The sequence below is a fragment of the Balaenoptera ricei genome, chromosome 9, assembly GCF_028023285.1.
Source record: "Balaenoptera ricei isolate mBalRic1 chromosome 9, mBalRic1.hap2, whole genome shotgun sequence".
NCBI classification, from domain to species: domain Eukaryota; kingdom Metazoa; phylum Chordata; class Mammalia; order Artiodactyla; family Balaenopteridae; genus Balaenoptera; species Balaenoptera ricei.
The window spans coordinates 19,970,805-19,989,161 of record NC_082647.1 but is presented as its reverse complement, the minus strand read 5'-3'; the positions used below and the strand labels follow the sequence as shown (position 1 = coordinate 19,989,161).

The 18,357-nt window shown below is 38.0% G+C and overlaps 1 protein-coding gene across 1 annotated transcript in view; it reads left to right on the top strand.

The window, feature by feature from the left end:
- The window catches only part of EXOC4 (exocyst complex component 4), an 823,186-nt gene that overhangs the window by 75,108 nt on the left and 729,721 nt on the right, over window positions 1-18,357 (top strand). The window contains exon 6 of the mRNA XM_059933354.1: window positions 16,369-16,612. Within this exon, the coding sequence (XP_059789337.1) occupies window positions 16,369-16,612 (244 nt within the window). The remainder of the gene's footprint in view (window positions 1-16,368; window positions 16,613-18,357) is intronic.

The following is an 18,357-nucleotide window of genomic DNA, read 5'->3' as shown; positions in this document are numbered from 1 at the left end:
TATGTACAGCATATATAGTTTGGCCTTGCTTTGTAAGCCAAATTGAAAAATTTTTTTAATAGATGAGTTGAATCCATTGATATATATTGATATGACTGATGTCTTCTCTCTCAACTGTATCATAGTATTTTGTAAATATGTGTATTATGTTTCCTATGTTTTTTTCTCTCTGAGATGTGTGTTCTTTGCTCTTTAACTTATGCAGAAGTTTTTTGTTTAGGACAGTTTTTATCCCCTGGTGGTTGTCTTTTAATGTATACCTTTAAAAAATGCTCTTAGCCTTTTTTTTTGTTAAACCTTTACTCTCAGATTTCTCTGTTTTTATTGATTATCCTTTAATTCCCATCTATTGCCTAGATAACAAACAATAAACTCACTCTATTTTCCTCTTTCTCTCTCTAATGCCATGTTTTTAGTTGCATACTTTTACTTTTTTCACAACATACTACTTTTGCTTAGTTTTCTTCCACACTTTTGTTTTTGTATTAAATCTACATTTAAATATTCTAAATGTTCATCATTAGACTTTTTGTTGAAGTTTCCTAGTCATCTCTTGATTGGATGAAGTTCATTACCTAAAAAATTCCTCAAGAAGTGGTCATGGGTGCAGAGTTCCTTTATTTGAAAACTTTTTTTTTTTTTCCTTTCCCTGTAGCCTTGATACTTAAAGGACAACTTGGGGATATGAATTCTTTGGTTTACACTTTCAATTATTGAATTTTTTTTACAAAATGCTATTTTATTGTTGTTTTCCTTTAAGTGCTTTAGGAAAATTCTGATGCCTAATTTTCTTTTTCCCCTGTAAATTCCTTGATTCTGTAGGCCTTAAGGATTTTTTAATCTTAGGAACTTAATAGTTTTAGTAGGATATGTCTTGAAGTTTTGATTTTTTTTTTTTTGGCATTAATTTTCCAAGATACCCAATGGGCTATTGTTTCATTTTGTACATTCATTATTTTTTTATTTTTCCTAATTTTTCTTGGTTTACAATTTTAAGTGTTCTGCTGTTTGCTTTCCCTCTTTATCACTGTTATTTTTTCTTCTCCTGTCTTCCATTTCTACTACTTTCTCTTTCGTCTTTTCATTTCTTCTTTTTTTTTTTATCTCCGCTTTATCCTCTACTTTGGTTCCCTGCATTTCCTCAGTATCCTTTATAAATTATTCATTTCAGTTTATTGTGCCATAGGTATTTTGTATTTTATTCTTCATATCTGAGATAATTTTGTCTTTTTCTTCCATCTCTTTCCTGAGTTTGGTAAGTTTTCTTTTCACACTTTGCTTTTGATTGTCCATGTCTGTCATAATTTTTGGATTTTTGACTCAAGGTGGCTTTTCATATTCCCAAATTCTTGTTTGAGTATATTAATTCCACCTGGAGTGTCATCTTCTAGTTTTCTTGTCCTTCATGGTTGTTCTGTTGGATGAAATTTTCCTCTGTTGATGTGTGTTGGGTTTTTTTTTTGGTAGTACTCTCATGAGAATGTGTTCATTGTTTTTTCTGTTTATTTTTATGATATTGGGGTGTTTTGAGGATTCCTAGCTCATTGGCTCCCTCTTCTGTTATTATAGCAAATTCCAGATACTTTAGCTGACTTTTTGTTTTGGCAGAGGGGGAAGCTTGTTTGTTCTCTGAATTTTGACTCTCCTGTTTCTCTTTTTGCTTCTTTCTCCCTTCATCATCCAATAGCCAAAGGGAATTTATCTCTTTCTTTCTGTCTTATTTCTCTCTCAGGGGCTGTGTATTTTCAAACACTGCTCTTTCAAATTGTGTCTGCTTTTAAGTCCCTATAGTCCATGCTGTGATCTGCTTGGATACTTTTTTAGTATTTTGAAACTTAGGGTGGACTTTGTCTTTCTAAAACTGATGGTTTTAGATCAATCTTAGGCTCATCACTAACTCCCTTTTAATTAATCTCTTCATCATAGTTTTTCACAGTCTACCTTTGCTTATAACAAAGCCTTGTGGCCTAGCAGGGGTGGGGCAGGAGCATGAGATATTACTTCCTGGGATTAGGTGGTGTATTTTTTCTTATTTTTATTTACAGTTATTTTGAATTTGGGGCAATTTCTGTCTTTAGGTTATCCCGAAGGCATAGTTTTTATGAGTTTTGTTTATTCTTCTTGTTGTTCTATGTTGGTTTTGGAGGAAATGTTGAGAAATGGGGATCTAAGCCACCACCCTTGTCTTCAGCAACCCTGGAGTTCCTAAAGCAAGAATTTTGAAAAATACATTTTTTACTTTTGGGAGTTTGTCTTGATGTCATATTATCTCATTAATAGGGACAATTCTATTGATAATGTTATCTTCACTTTACAGATGAAGAAATTGAGGTCCAGCAAGATTTAATAACTTGAGAGACATTCCACAGCTAGAAAGTGGTAGACATGATAATTAAATCTAAAGTGACGCCAAGTTCTTGTTCTTTCTACATACTATCTCCCTGGGCAATTGAATGTACAAACTCATACGTTAACAACTACCACAGTCTAATACATTTTAGGGAATATTAATATAAACTGTCAATTTATTCATCTGTTCCTTGTCTTTTATCCTGTGTCCCTGTTATATTTCTAGTAGCCTCTTCTCCATTGGTTGCTACTCCTTGACCTACAAAGGTGCTTCCTCCTTGCGCTAGGTGATACAATGCCCATTAAGTACTGTCCCAAGGAAAATTGGTTCAATAGATGTTAGTTTTGTTTGTTTTTATCCTAATAGAGTATTCCAGTCTGCATTCTCCCCAGTCAAACATGCTGTCATTTCCCCCTTAGCCCAGTTTCACTATGGAAGGATCAGTGTACATTCATTGTGTTTTCAAAACTCACTGCAGTGTGAGGTTCCATCCCGCTGAATTGAAACTATCCCTGTGCTGAGGCTGTAAAATCTCCTAGCTCAATGTAAATGATCGCCCCACGTAGCAGCTGGCAACAGCTTTTGGCAGTCTCCTTTCAGGAGTGGGGTGTAATTTAATCTGCACCTTAGGGGTGCTTAGTTGACATTTGAAGTACCTTAATCAGGAATGCATACTCTAGGGGTAGTTAGTTAACATTTGAAAGCCCCTAATCAAGATTCTATACTCCAGAGGCAACCAGTGCATCAGATACTGCTCTCTCAATCTGCACCAGTGGGTGTGTTAATTAGAATAAAAGATGTTAGAGGTAATTTTTCATTGGTGAACGGAATGGTATTTAAGATAAGTAGTTGACCAAGTCCCTCTACTGGGACGTAAATGGAGGATAAGGATTTGATGAGGCCAGTAGCCTACCACTGTAGGTCTAGAGCTTGTTTGGCCCTGTGCTTGCAGCCTTTGATGGAGGATTTTGTCAGCTCACCTGGCCAGTGGAGGATGTTAAGTCTCTATAACCCTACGTGGGCCAAATCCTGCTTGACTGCCTGCTTCTCCACCCAGAGCTCATGGCACACACACTCTGGCTCGACTTGTTTGCATTTCTTGTCCACAGACATGTTATTCTCAATTTTGAGCCCACTATTTCTTTTTAATTTCTTAATTTATATTTTATGTATAATTGTGTTTTGAGCAGATTGGATATCTCAAGTATGAATTTACAGTGCCATTTTGATCAGAAGCATAAGAATTATTTTTAAGTGGTAACTTTCTTATTTTCTACTTGAGAATACTGACAGTGTTCTGAGGCCAGGCTCCCATCTGTGGGGGCAGCATTGTGAATGTGTAATTCTCTGGATATTTTATGGTCTAATTAAGCTTGGTAATTTTTGGAAGGTTCTTTCTTATATTGAATTCTGTTCAATAGTGGCAGACAGTTCTCCTCTTAAATAAGAATAATGATTTTGAACACAACATGTAAATTAAGTTCTATAGATTGAAATCATTTATATGAACTTTACATAATTTATGTCCTATGCATAGTGTAAGGAGTGACGTCTATAGGAGTTTATAGTAAACACTACTATTATCTCTTATACTTTAATTGACATGTATAAATATAAATGATAAATGAAATAAAATAGCAAATTTAATAAAAATTTAAGTGTATTACCAGGGCCCTTATCTTCTGCAGTTTGATGACATATGTGTATAGGCATGGCATGTGTTACTGACCTTCTTACCAAACATGCTGAGAAAAGAAAGCAGCCAGGGACTAGTCTAGATTGCTTTCCATGTTCACTGGGAAACAAAAAGGTAGCTTTCTTTTATAAGATACTTAGCTGCATAAATGGATTATTCACCTTGCTTATCTGTTATGAAATGGGCTTTTATAATATAGGTATACATAATTAACTATAAGCCTTGGAGCTAGAGATATCCAGAGTTAAACCCTAGTTAATGGAATCAGGGAATTACAGAGCTTGAAAAGACATTAGATAGCATCTACTTAATCCTTTCATGACTACCAAAGTGTCCTAGTTAAACCCTCCTTCCATGGTTCCACATGGACATGATTTATATCCACTTAGGCATGTATGTCTGTACAGATATATACCTCTCTGTCTGCCTTATCTGTCTGATGTATCTGTTTATCTGTCTAGGAATATGTGTGTGTGTATAAAAGAAACAATTGGGATCAATAGCATTTTAGTAGAAATAATTGGTTAAAAACATCAGAGTCTTAACAGTGCTAAATGTTAACATTTAGCACTGTCCTGTCAGTGAAAATCTTCAAAACCAAGTTGAAGAAATCGTCACTTGACAAGGTCCTCAGCAAAAATAAAAAAGAGAATTGGGAGGGACTTCCCTGGTCACGCAGTGGTTAAGAATCTGCCTGACAATGCTGGGGACACAGGTTAGAGCCCTGGTCTGAGAAGATCCTACATGCCGTAGAGCAACTAAGCCCGTGCGCCACAACTAGTGAACCTGCGCTCTAAAGCCTGCGTGCCACAGCTACTGAAGCCTGCACGCCTAGAGCCTGTGCTCCGCAACAAGAGAAGCCACTGCAATGAGAAGGCCGTGCACTGCAACGAAGAGTAGTCCCCACTTGCTGCAACTAGAGAAAGCCTGGGTACAGCAAAGAAAACCCAAGGCAGCTAAAATAAATAAATAAATAAATAAACAAACTTATTTAAAAAAATAAGAGAATTGGGAAAGGAAGTAAAGTATTTATAATTTTAAAGTGTTCTAAAACCTACACATTGAGTACCTAGTATAACAATAGAGATACATACAAGAGAATGATTTAGGGTTTATTAGTTTGGAAAGATGTATATTTTGTGCTAATGGTTGTGTGAGGCCTTACTGAATTTCAGCTAAATTATTTTTATACAAGGCTTTTTCCTTAAAACACCAATAATTCTATCTGACCTCACAGGCTTTTTGTGGTTATCAGACTAGTCTTCATGGTTGATTATATTCTTTTTTTTAACATCTTTATTGGAGTATAATTGCTTTAAAGTGTTGTGTTAGTTTCTGCTGTATAACAGTGAATCACCTATACATATACATATATCCCAATATCCCCTCCCTCTTGGGTCTCCCTCCCACCCTCCCTATCCCACCCCTCTAGGTGGTGATAAAGCACCTAGCTGATCGCCCTGTGCTGTGTGGCTGCTTTCCACTAGCTATGTTTTTTTTAAAATTTATTTATTTATTTATTTATTTTTATTTTTGGCTGTATTGGGTCTTTGTTTCTGTATGAGGGCTTTCTCCAGTTGCGGCAAGCGGGGACCACTCTTCATCGCGGTGTGTGGGCCTCTCACTATCGTGGCCTCTCTTGTTGCAGAGCACAGGCTCCAGACGTGCAGGCTCAGTAGTTGTGGCTCATGGGCCTAGTTGCTCCACAGCATGTGGGATCTTCCCAGACCAGGGCTTGAACCCATATCCCCTGCATTGGCAGGCAGATTCTCAACCACTGCACCACCAGGGAAGCCCTACCTATCTGTTTTACATTTGGTAGTGTATATATGTCAGTGCCACTCTCTCAGGTCGTCCCAGCTTACCCTTCCCCTTCCCCATGTCCTCAAGTCCATTCTCTACGTCTGCGTCTTTATTCCTGTCCTGCCCCTAGGTTCTTCAGAACCATTTTTTTTTTTTTTTTTTTTTTTTAGATTCCACATATGTGTTAGCATACGGTATTTGTTTTTCTAACTTACTTCACTTTGTATGAAAGACTCTGGGGCCATCCACCTCACTACAAATAACTCAATTTCGTTTCTTTTTATGGCTGAGTAATATTCCATTGTATATATGTGCCACATCTTCTTTATCCATTCATTTGTTGATGGACATTTAGGTTGCTTCCATGTCCTGGCTATTGTAAATAGTGCTGCAATGAACATTGTGGTACATGATGCTTTTTGAATTATGGTCTTCTCAGGGTATATGCCCAGTAGTGGGATTGCTGAGTCGTATGGTAGTTCTATTTTTAGCTTTTTAAGGAACCTCCATACTGTTCTCCATAGTGGCTGTATCAATTTACATTCCCACCAACAGTGCAAGAGGGTTCCCTTATCTCCACACCCTCTCCAGCACTTATAGTTTGTAAATTTTTTAATAATGGCCATTCAGTCTGGTGTGAGGTGATACCTCATTGTAGTTTTGATTTGCATTTCTCCAATGATTAGTGATGTTGAGCATCCTTTTGTGTGTGTTGGCAATCTGTATATCTTCTTTGGAGAAATGTCTGTTTAGGTCTTCTGCCCATTTTTGGATTGGGTTCTTTGTTTTTTAAAATTGAGCTGCTTGTATATTTTGGAGATTAATCCTTTGTCAGTTGCTTCATTTGCAAATAGTTTCTCCCATTCTGAGGGTTGTCTTTTCATCTTGTTTATGGTTTCATTTGCTGTGCAGAAGCTTTTAAGTTTCATTAGGTCCCATTTGTTTATTTTTGTTTTTATTTCCATTTCTCTAGGAGGTGGGTCAAAAAGGATCTTGCTGTGATTTATGTCAAAGAGTGTTCTGCCTATGTTTTCCTCTAAGAATTTTATAGTTTCTGGCCTTACAGTTAGGTCTTTAATCCATTTTGAGTTTATTTTTGTGTATGGTGTTAGGTAGTGTTCTAATTTCATTCTTTTACATGTAGCTGTCCAGGTTTCCCAGCACCACTTATTGAAGGGGCTGTCTTTTCTCCTTCATATATTCTTGCCTCCTTTATCAAAGGTAAGGTGGCCATATGTACGTGTGTTTATCTCTGGGCTTTCTATCCTGTTCCATTGATCTATATTTCTGTTTTTGTGCCAGTACCACACTGTCTTGATTACTGTAGCTTTGTAGTATAGTCTGAAGTCAGGGAGCCTCATTTCTTCAGGTCCGTTTTTCTTTCTCAAGATTGCTTTAGCTATTCGGGGTCTTTTGTGTTCCCATACAAATTGTGCTATTTCCTGTTCTAGTTCTGTGAAAAATGCCATTGGTAGTTTGATAGGGATTGCATTGAATCTACAGATTGCTTTGGGTAGTATAGTCATTTTCACAATGTTGATTCTTCCAATACAAGAACATGGTATATCTCTCCTTCTGTTTGTATCATCTTTAATTTCTTTCATCAGTGTCTTATAGTTTTCTGCATACAGGTCTGTTGTCTCCTTAGGTAGGTTTATTCCTAGGTATTTTATTCTTTTTGTTGCAGTGGTAAATGGGCATTTTTCCTTAATTTCTCTTTCAGATTTTTCATCATTAGTGTATAGGAATGCAAGAGATTTCTGTGCATTAATTTTGTATCCTGCTACTTTACCAAATCCATTGATTAGCTCTAGTAGTTTTCTGGTAGCATCTTTAGGATTCTCTATGTATAGTATCATGTCATCTGTAAGCAGTGACAGTTTTACTTCTTTTCTGATTTTGATTCCTTTTCTTTTTCTTCTCTGATTGCTGTGGCTAAAACTTCCAAAACTATGTTGAATAACAGTGGTGAGAGTGGACAACCTTGTCTTGTTCCTGATCTTAGTGGAAATGGTTTCAGTTTTTCACCATTGAGAACGATGTTGGCTGTGGGTTTGTCATATATGGCCTTTATTATGTTGAGGTAAGTTCTCTTCATGCCTACTTCTGGAAGGTTTTTATCATAAATGGGTGTTGAATTTTGTCGAAAGCTTTTTCTGCATCTGTTGAGATTATCATATGGTTTTTGTCCTTCAGTTTGTTAATATTTTGTATCACATTAATTGATTTGCGTATATTGAAGAATCCTTGCATTCCTGGGATAAACCTCACTTGATTATGGTGTATGATCCTTTTAATCTGCTCTTGGATTCTGTTTGCTAGTGTTTTCTGGAGGATTTTTGCATCTATGTTTATCAGTGATATTGGCCTGTAGTTTTCTTTTTTTGTGACATCTTTGTCTGTTTTTGGTATCAGGGTGATGGTGGCCTCGTAGAATGAGTTTGGGAGTGTTCCTCCTGCTGCTATATTTTGGACGAGTTTGAGAAGGATTGGTGTTAGCTCTTCTCTAAATGGTTGATAGAATTCGTCTGCGAAGCCATCTGGTCCTGGGCTTTTGTTTGTTGGGAGATTTTTAATCACAGTTTCAATTTCAGTGCTTGTGATTTGTCTGCTTATATTTTCTGTTTCTTCCTGGTTCAGTCTGAGAAGGTTGTGCTTTTCTAAGAATTTGTCCATTTCTTCCAGGTTGTCCATTTTATTGGCATAAATTTGCTTGTAGTAATCTCTCATGATCCTTCGTATTTCTGCAGTGTCAGTTGTTACTTCTCCTTTTTCATTTCTAATTCTGTTGATTTGAGTCTTCTCCCTTATTTTCTTGATGAGTCTGGCTAATGGTTTATCAATTTTGTTTATCTTTTCAAAGAACCAGATTTTAGTTTTACTGATCTTTGCTGTCGTTTCCTTCTTTGCTTTTTCATTTATTTCTGATCTGATCTTTATGATTTTCTTTTCCTTCTACTAACTTCGGGTTTCTTTTGTTCTTCTTTCTCTAAATGCTTTAGGTGTAAAGTGAGGTGGTTTATTTGAGATGTTTCTTGTTTCTTGGGGTAGAACTGTATTGCTGTAAAATTCCCTCTTAGCACTGCTTTTGCTGCATCCCATAGGTATTGAGTCATCGTGTTTTCATTGTCATTTGTTTCTAGTTATTTTTGTTTTCCTCTTTGATTTCTTCAGTGATCTCTTGGTTATTTAGTAGTGTATTGCTTATCCTCCATGTGTTTGTATTTTTTACAGTTTTTTTTTTGAATTGAAAGAATTTGTTTATTTTGCAATGAACCAAACTAGGTATTATACATACTTGAATAGACAGAAAAATATGACTTTCAAAATATAAATAAAACAGTGTTCCAGTAGGAAATAAATATAATTCAATAAAATGGCACTGTTTTAGAAATCAATCATAAGGAATAAACAGACAGAAATGCAGACAAATATGTGTATATAGTGATGTTGTTTGCTCGAACAAATATTAAACTAAATGTTCAACAGTGAGGAAATTGTTAAATATACTATGAAATACTATGCAGATCTTTAAAGTTACATTTGTTTTTTTATCACATTTTCTTTTAATTCAAACAGAAAGGCACAAAAATTATAATCATCCTCATCAGTTCACTCAGTCCCATGTAATTAATCCTTTTTTCATCTTGAGCTTTTGTTAGCACTTTATGAATTCATCAGTTTTCCATTAGAGTTCTGAAAATGCTTATTCATTCAGTTCAGCAATATAGTCAGTTATCAGAAACCTGTACTTGTCAGAGTCTTTTCCATGAATTCCTTGAAGATGAAATCCTTTTATAGGAACATTTTTGCAAATGCATCAGAGTACACCCAGAACTGTCTGTAAATGACAAAAGACTTAAAAATGACCACAGTTAAAGATTTGATGAAAGTTCATAATAATGCAGTTGATGAGGAAATTTAGTTATTTCTGAGATATACATTTTAAAGTAATAACTAGAATTATGACTTATAACATTATACCAGAACATATAAGATTTTTAGGAATTTCATGTAATGTCTGAAACATTTATATTAACATATTTCCATACAAATAACGCAAAGAAAGTTTAGTATTCGTTTTTTTTTATGTTGAATTTTATTTATTTTTTTATACAGCAGGTTCTTATTAGTCATCAATTTTATACACATCAGTGTATACATGTCAGTCCCAATCACCCAGTTCACACCACCATCCCCACCCACCCCGCCCTGCAGTTTTCCCCCCTTGGTGTCCATACGTTTGTTCTCTACATCTGTGTCTCAACTTCTGCCCTGCAAACCGGTTCATCTGTACTATTTTTCTACGTTCCACATACATGCGTTAATATACGATATTTGTTTTTCTCTTTCTGACTTACTTCACTCTGTATGACAGTCTCTAGATCCAACCACGTCTCAACAATTGACTCAATTTCGTTCCTTTTTATGGCTGAGTAATATTCCATTGTATATATGTACCACAACTTCTTTATCCATTCGTCTGTCGATGGGCATTTAGGTTGCTTCCATGACCTGACTATTGTAAATAGTGCTGCAGTGAACATTGGGGTGCATGTGTCTTTTTGAATTATAGTTTTCTCTGGGTATATGCCCAGTAGTGAGATTGCTGGATCATATGGTAATTCTATTTTTAGGTTTTTTTTTTGTTTTGAATTCCTTTATTTTTATTATTTATTTATTTATTCATTTATTTTTGGCTGTGTTGGGTCTTCGTTTCTGTGTGAGGGCTTTCTCTAGTTGCGGTATGCGGGGACCACTCTTCATTGCAGTGTGCGGGCCTCACTATCGCGGCCTCTTTTGTTGCGGAGCACAAGCTCCAGATGTGCAGGCTCAGTAGTTGTGGCTCACGGGCCTAGTTGCTCTGCGGCATGTGGGATCTTCCCAGACCAGGGCTCGAACTTGTGTCCCCTGCATTGGCAGGCAGATTCTCAACCACTGTGCCACCAGGGAAGCCCTATTTTTAGTTTTTTAAGGAACCTCCATACTGTTCTTCATAGTGGCTGTATCAGTTTACATTTCCACCAACAGTGCAAGAGGGTTCCCTTTTCTGCACACCGTCTCCAGCATTTGTTGTTTGTAGATTTTCTGATGATGCCCATTCTAACTGGTGTGAGGTGGTCCTGTAACTGATATCTAGTCTCATAGCGTTGTGGTCGGAAAAGATAGTTGATATGATTTCAATTTTCTTAAATTTACCAAGGATTGATTTGTGACCCAAGATATGATCTATCCTGGAGAATGTTCCATGAGTACTTGAGAAGAAAGTGTGTTCTGTTGTTTTTGGATGGAATGTCCTATAAATATCAGTTAAGTCCATCTTGTTTAATGTGTCATTTAAAGCTTGTGTTTCCTTATTTATTTACATTTTGGATGATCTGTCCATTGGTGAAAGTGGGGTGTTAAAGTCCCCCGCTATTATTGTGTTACTGTTGATTTCCTCTTTTATGGCTGTTAGCATTTGCCTTGTGTATTGAGGTGCTCCTATGTTGGGTGCATAAATATTTTGCAGTTGTTTTATCTTCTTCTTGGATTGATGCCTTGATCGTTATGTAGTGTCCTTCTTTGTCTCTTGTAATAGTCTTTATTTTAAAGTCTATTTTGTCTGATATGAGAATTGCTACTCCAGCTTTGTTTTGATTCCCATTTGCATGGAATATCTTTTTCCATCCCCTCACTTTCAGTCTGTATGTGTCCCTAGGTCTGAAGTGGGTCTCTTGTAGACAGCATATATACGGGTCTTGTTTTTGTATCCATTCAGCCAGTCTGTGTGTTTTGGTTGGAGCATTTAATCCACTTAAACTTAAGGTAATTATAGATATGTATGTTTCTTTTACCATTTTCTTAATTGTTTTGGGTTTGTTTTTGTAGGTCTTTTCCTTCTCTTGTGTTTCCTGCCTAGAACAGTTTCTTTAGCATTTGTTGTAAAGCTGGTTTGGTGGTGCTGAATTCTCTTAGCTTTTGCTTGTCTGTAAGGGTTTGAATTTCTCCGTCGAATCTGAATGAGATCCTTGCTGGGTAGAGTAATCTTGGTTGTAGGTTTTTCCCTTTCATCACTTTAAATATATCCTGCCACTCCCTTCTGGCTTGCAGAGTTTCTGCTGAAAGATCAGCTGTTAGCCTTCTGGGGATTCCCTTGTATGTTATTTGTTGTTTTCCCTTGCTGCTTTTAATATTTTTTCTTTGTATTTAATTTTTGATAGTTTGATTAATATGTGTGTTAGTGTGTTTCTCCTTGGATTTATCCTGTATGGGACTCTGTGCTTCCTGGACTTGATTGACTATTTCCTTTCTCATATTAGGGACGTTTTCAACTATAATCCCTTCAAATATTTTCTCAGTCCCTTTCTTTTTCTCTTCTTCTTCTGGGACCCCTATAATTCAAATGTTGGTGCATTTAAAATCCCAGAGGTCTCTGAGACTGTCCTCAATTGTTTTCATTCTTTTTTCTTTATTCTACTCTGCGTTAGTTATTTCCACTATTTTATCTTCCATGTCACTTATCCGTACTTCTACCTCAAACATTCTGCTATTGATCCCTTCTAGAGAATTTTTAGTTTCATTTATTGTGTTGTTCATCATTGTTTGCTCTTTAGCTCTTCTAGGTCCTTGTTAAACGGTTCTTGTATTTTCTCCATTCTAGTTCCAAGGTTTTGGATCATTATTACTGTAATTACTCTGAATTCTTATTCAGGTAGGCTGCCTATTTCCTCTTCATTTGTTTGGTCTGGTTGGCTTTTACCTTGCTCCGTCATCTGCTGTGTGTTTTTCTGTCTTCTCATTTTGCTTAATGTACTATGTTTGGGGTCTCCTTTTCGCAGGCTGCAGGTTTGTACTTCCCATTTTTTGGTGTCTGCCCCTGTGGGTAAGGTTGGTTCAGTGGGTTGTGTAGGCTTCTTGGTGGAGGGGACTGGTGCCTGTGTTCTGGTGCATGAGGCTGGATCTTGTCTTTCTGGTGGGCAAGACCGCGTCAGGTGCTGTGTTTTGGGGTGTCTGTGAACTTATTATGATTTTAGGCAGCCTGTCTGCTAATGGGTGGGGTTGTGTTCCTGTCTTGCTAGTTGTTTGGCATGGGGTGTCCAGCACTGTAGCCGGCTGGTCGTTGAGTGGAGATGGATCTTAGCATTGAGACGGAGATCTCTGGGAGAGCTCTCCCCTATTGATATTACATGGAGCTGGGAGGTCTCTGGTGGTCCAATGTCGTGAACTCGGCTCTTCCACCTCAGAGGCTCAGGCCTGACACCCCGCTGGAGCGTGAAGACCCTATCAACCACACAGCTCAGAGGAAAAGGGAGAAAAAAAAGAAAGATAGGAAAAAGTAAAATAAACTATTAAAATAAAAAATAAAAAAAATTACTAAAATAAAAAAATTATAAAAGTAATAAAAAATAGAGCAACCAAACTAATAAACAGATCCACCAATGATAACGGGTGCTAAATACTATACTAAGTTAAACATAAAAATCGGAAACTAGTAAGTCGCATACAGCAAACCCCAAGTCTACAATTGCTCCTGAAGTCCACTGCCTCAATTTTGGGATGATTTGTTGTCTATTCAGGTATTCCACAGATGCAAGGTGCGTCAAGTTGATCATGGATATGTAATCTGCTCCTCCTGAGGCTGCTGGGAGAGATTTCCCTTTCTCTTCTTTGTTCACACAGCTCCTGGGGTTCAGCTTTGGATTTGGCCCCGCCTCTGCATGTAGGTCGCCCTCTGGCATGTGTTCTTCACCCAGACAGGAGGGGGTTAAAGGAGCGGCTGATTCGGGGGCTCTCGCTTACTCAGGCCAGGGGGAGGGAGGGTTACGGAATGCAGGGCGAGTCTGCGGTGGCAGAGGCCAGCATGACATTGCACAAGCCTGAGGCGTGCCATATGTTCTACTGGGGAAGTTGTCCCTGGATCATGGGACCCTGGCAGTGGCGGGCTACACAGGCTCCCAGGAGGGGAGGTGTGGCTAGTGACCTGTGCTTGCATGCAGGCTTCTTGGTGGCTGCAGTAGCAGCCTTAGCGTTTCGTGCCCGTCTCTGGTGTACAGTCTGATACCTGCGGCTTGAGCCCGTCTCTGAAGTTCGTTTAGGTGGTGCTCTGAATCCCCTCTCCTCGCCCACCCCGCAACAATGGTGTCTTGACTCCTAGGCACTTCCAGACTTTTTCCCGGGCTCCCTCCTGGTTAGCTGTGGCGCACTAGCCCCCTTCAGGCTGAGTTCACGCAGCCAACCCCAGTCTTCTCCCTGGGATCTGAACTCCGAAGCCCGAGCCTCAGCTCTATATTATTTTTTTAAATTGCCTTTTAATTTTCAGCTGGTATAAGTGAAATAGGTAATATAAATTAATTAATACTGGCTCTGTTCAGTGTTTATGCTCTAGGAGATTTGGGGAGACAAACAGAAAGATAAGGTTGTAAACAAATGTGCCATTTGGGGCTGTGATATTTTATTTTTCATACCTTGCTTATTTGTTGTTTTTTAATAGGCTATCATATTAGTGTGCATATAAGTAGCTGTACGCCACTTAATCTAGGGGCTTATTGATTTCAACTACATGTGCCTCATTACCCAAGCACTCTTGCAGCAGGTGCCTGAGATGTTGAGGTGGCCCTTTGCATGTGTCCTGTCTGTGATTCATATGTGCTCTTTTGTCAAGATCATTTTTGTCCCAGCTTAATTTCTATTACTTTCTTGCCTGCCTAAAGCTCTGCTTATAGTTGTGTTTCATTTTCCCCCTCTGCCATGCTGAATTTAGATGGCTCCCTGGCTGCTAAGTACTTTGCTGCTGTTGAGGTTGGTTTTGCAGCATGGAGTGATTCTATGGCCTGAGGTGTCTAGCTCTTCATGTGTAAAACAAAACCAGTAACTAAAATGTCTGTTATTAGAATGTCACGTCTGGAAATATCAATGACTTTTTTCGACCTGCCTTCAGAATTGTCATGTCAGTTTAGAGGCTTTAAGCCTTCTTGGTTCTACGCCCAGTTTGCCACTATTAAGATATTTAAAATTAAATATGGTATCATTAAATGCCCTCTACACTGTGAAGGAAACCATATGGATTTGGTCATTCTGTGTGCTTCTCTCTTGTGGTTTTCAGGGGTCTAGTGAGTTGAAGTAAGGCAGCAGAATTATGCATAAGTCTGTAGAGGACTTATTCACTTAAGAACAAATTTGTGTAAGTAATTATATCATGGGTGTCATTAAATGAACATTAAATGTTCGTACTTAAGTGCATTTTATGAGTTGCAAGCAAAAAAGATTGAGAATAGCCTACATGTCATCTGAAGCAGAGGTTTCAGAGACTTTATACAGTGGTTAGAAGGACTTATTGCATATACTGGGATATTTTCATTCTTCCTTAAATAAGTAGATTTCAAAACACTGCAGTGGTGTTAAACAACTTGGAGTGGTTTGTGTAGTATAGTTGAGCTTGAATCTAGTAAAGAATGTATATGTTCTTTCAGGATATCACATTTTAAAAACCTTTCAGTTGTTCAGAGGAGTGGAGGAGAGGGGGGGATGGGGGACAACTTTGTTAGGGTCCATCTTCAGGCTTGTATTCACTTTGGCTTTTGTCTATCTTAATCCAGCCGTTTGTAAAATGAGAGAATTATTTTGGGGCCAGTTTTCAACCTGTAGTTCTTTTGGTAGTTGTGGAAACCCCTGAAGTCATATGAGAAGTTTTGTGTATATCCATGTTAGTTTGAGGGAAAGGCCTATGGTTTTCAGTAGGTGACAGAAGTCTCAGATCCCAGTTCTGCCCTCTCCCCAACTCCCGTAGGGGTTAAGAACCACGGTTAGAAGCTGTTTCTTTCATTCCGAAACCAGATGGTTTGGATGAAAGCTGTAGTCTAAACATCTGCAGAGACTTTTGACATATAATACTACTCAGAAAACTTCCATGGTTTATTTAGCAAGGCCTGTCTTCAATAGATAATGATGTTTTGGTGGACATGTTTTTAAAGAAAAATAGAATGTTGTTCTTTGGTATTTATGAAATACTCTTCATTACTCTTTTCCTCAGTCTTGTCTCACTTGTACATATTATTTTTCCTTTCTTTTTCTTCATCTCTCTTATTGGTTATAATTTTAACTTATTTACCTTTTCTTTTCCACATGTATGTATAATGTCTTTTTATCAAGCTACTTATCTTTAACTAATAAATAGGAATTTTAGACTATGGTCTGGCTCTTTGGAATTCTCCTGCAGCACCAAGTATGGCATTTTATAAACAGTGAACGTTAATAAATGACTCATTGTAGAAGTGGTAGTCTATGGAAAAATTTCTGTGGAGATTTGCTTACTTTTAATTGCTTCTCTCTCTTATTAATTGACGGGTATAATATGAGGAACATAACTGTTGTTTTGTATGTGTGTGATTCTTAGATAGTTACTGTGTAAGTATAATTTAATTTCAAATTTAATTGAAAAACCTCTCTGATTCCTTTAAGGGAATGATTGCATTTTTTAGACCCATTCTGTTTTTCTATTTGGTGATAGAATCTGTGGCTATTTATTAATTTTTTACAGTGAGGGAGAGAAACCTTCAGGACATCAAGGAGGATTTGGAGTTGGATCCAGAGGAGAACAGCACCCTTTTTATGGGCATCCTCATCAAGGGGCTGGCCAAACTGAAGAAGATCCCAGAGACAGTTAAGGCGATCAAAGAACGCTTGGAGCAGGAGCTGAAGCAAATTGTGAAGAGGTCTACAACCCAGGTGGCTGACAGTGGTTATCAGAGGGGAGAGAACCTCACGGCTGAGAACCAACCAAGGTAGGTGGGGGTGTGGTTTGTGTGTGTGTTTTTTTTGTTTTTTGTTTTTTGGCTGTGTTGGGTCTTCACTGCTGCGTGCGGGCTTTCTCTAGTTTAGGCGAGCAGAGGCTGCTCTTTGTTGCAGTGCACGGGCTTCTCATTGCGGTGGCTTCTGTTGTTGCGGAGTGTGGAGTCTAGGCACGTGGGCTCAGTAGTTGCATCCCGTGGGCCCTAGAGTGCATGGGCTTCAGTAGTTGTGGCGTGTGGGCTCAGTAGTTGCGGCATGCTGGGCTCTAAGGCACGTGGGCTTCAGTAGTTGTGGTGTGCGGGCTCAGTAGTTGTGGCGCACAGGCTTAGTTGCTCCGCGGATGTGGGATCTTCCCGGACCAGGGATCCAATCTGTGTCCCGTGCGTTGGCAGGCGGATTCTTAACCATTGTGCCACCAGGGAAGTCCCATGGTTTGTGTTTTTGATAATTGTATTTACTGTACCTTTTCTAGGGTGGGTGGGGTAAGTAAATATCTTAGGTTGATGTTGTTTCTTGAACTTTGTATACTACGGCCCGTACAAACTCAGATTGGTGAAAACAGCTTGAAGAGGCATAGTTCAGCTGGTTTTTGAGGTAGTTGAGAAGTTTTAAAGCATGTTGTCCATACTCAAATGAAAGAATGTAGTAATTATCGAATATTTCTTAAGCACTTAACTATATTCAAGGCAACTTATGTATATTATTTAATTCTCACTACAACTTTTTGAGCTGATTACTTAGTATCCACATTTTATAGTTAAGGAAACTGGGGTTCAGAGTGGAAGTAATTAGCTCAAGGTCACAGAACAAGTGGCTGGCCTTCGAGCTGAATGCAAGTCCATGGTATTTCCTCTGTCCCATGCTTTCTTCTTTAACGTGTAGTGATATTTGCCAATAGGCAAATCAGTCTCAGGAATTCCTTTATGTACTTAAAACAACTAATAAGGTTTGGATTTCATAATTCTTGTTTCATAAGGGGAAAACTGAAATTGTCCTCTGATCCTAACTCTGTCTTCACTGTGATACACTGGGAGCTCATGTCTGCGAAACCAGAGCTTAGGGCACACTAGTCTAATGTCATCTGATGGTGGGAGAAGATACTTCAAATTGAGACTTTCCTAGAAAATCCAAGATTCACTCTACATGGATCTTTGTTCCCTCCTTCCCTTTCTCTGTTCTATTCCCCAAACCTCCATGTACGCCAGATATGGGCAAGGCAGGAATTTGTCGTTTGAAGGGAAAAGGCCAACGGAAACTACAATTTTATCTGAGAACAGAGGGCAAAGTAGGGCATTTCTTCTGACTTACTCAAATAATGTGTGTTCCTGGGAGGTGTGAGATAGTGTGTGTTAGACAGAGTTCATAATCTTGTTGACACGTCGTGAAGGAAATTCTACTGTTTGTACTTAGGACTTAAATTTTTTTTTTTTTTTTTTAAAGAAGATAAGCAAAATTAAGGAGAAATAATAATAGCTTAGTATGGAGTTCCCCACTCTAAAACTTTGAAGAAATTAATGTATTGGTTACATTTTCTATATTCTTTTGTTTTTCTAAATAATAGTGATCTTAATTATACTTTAGAAGTCTTCAAAAATTAATTCCCTTGTAAACTTCATTCAGAAGTACATTTGGTGAAGAAAACGTTCTCCACCCCTCTTATGCCACAGAGTATTTCAAAGCACATGTTTTGAGGAGCATGGGTTTTGGAGCTGAGCAGACCTGACTTTGAATTTCAGCT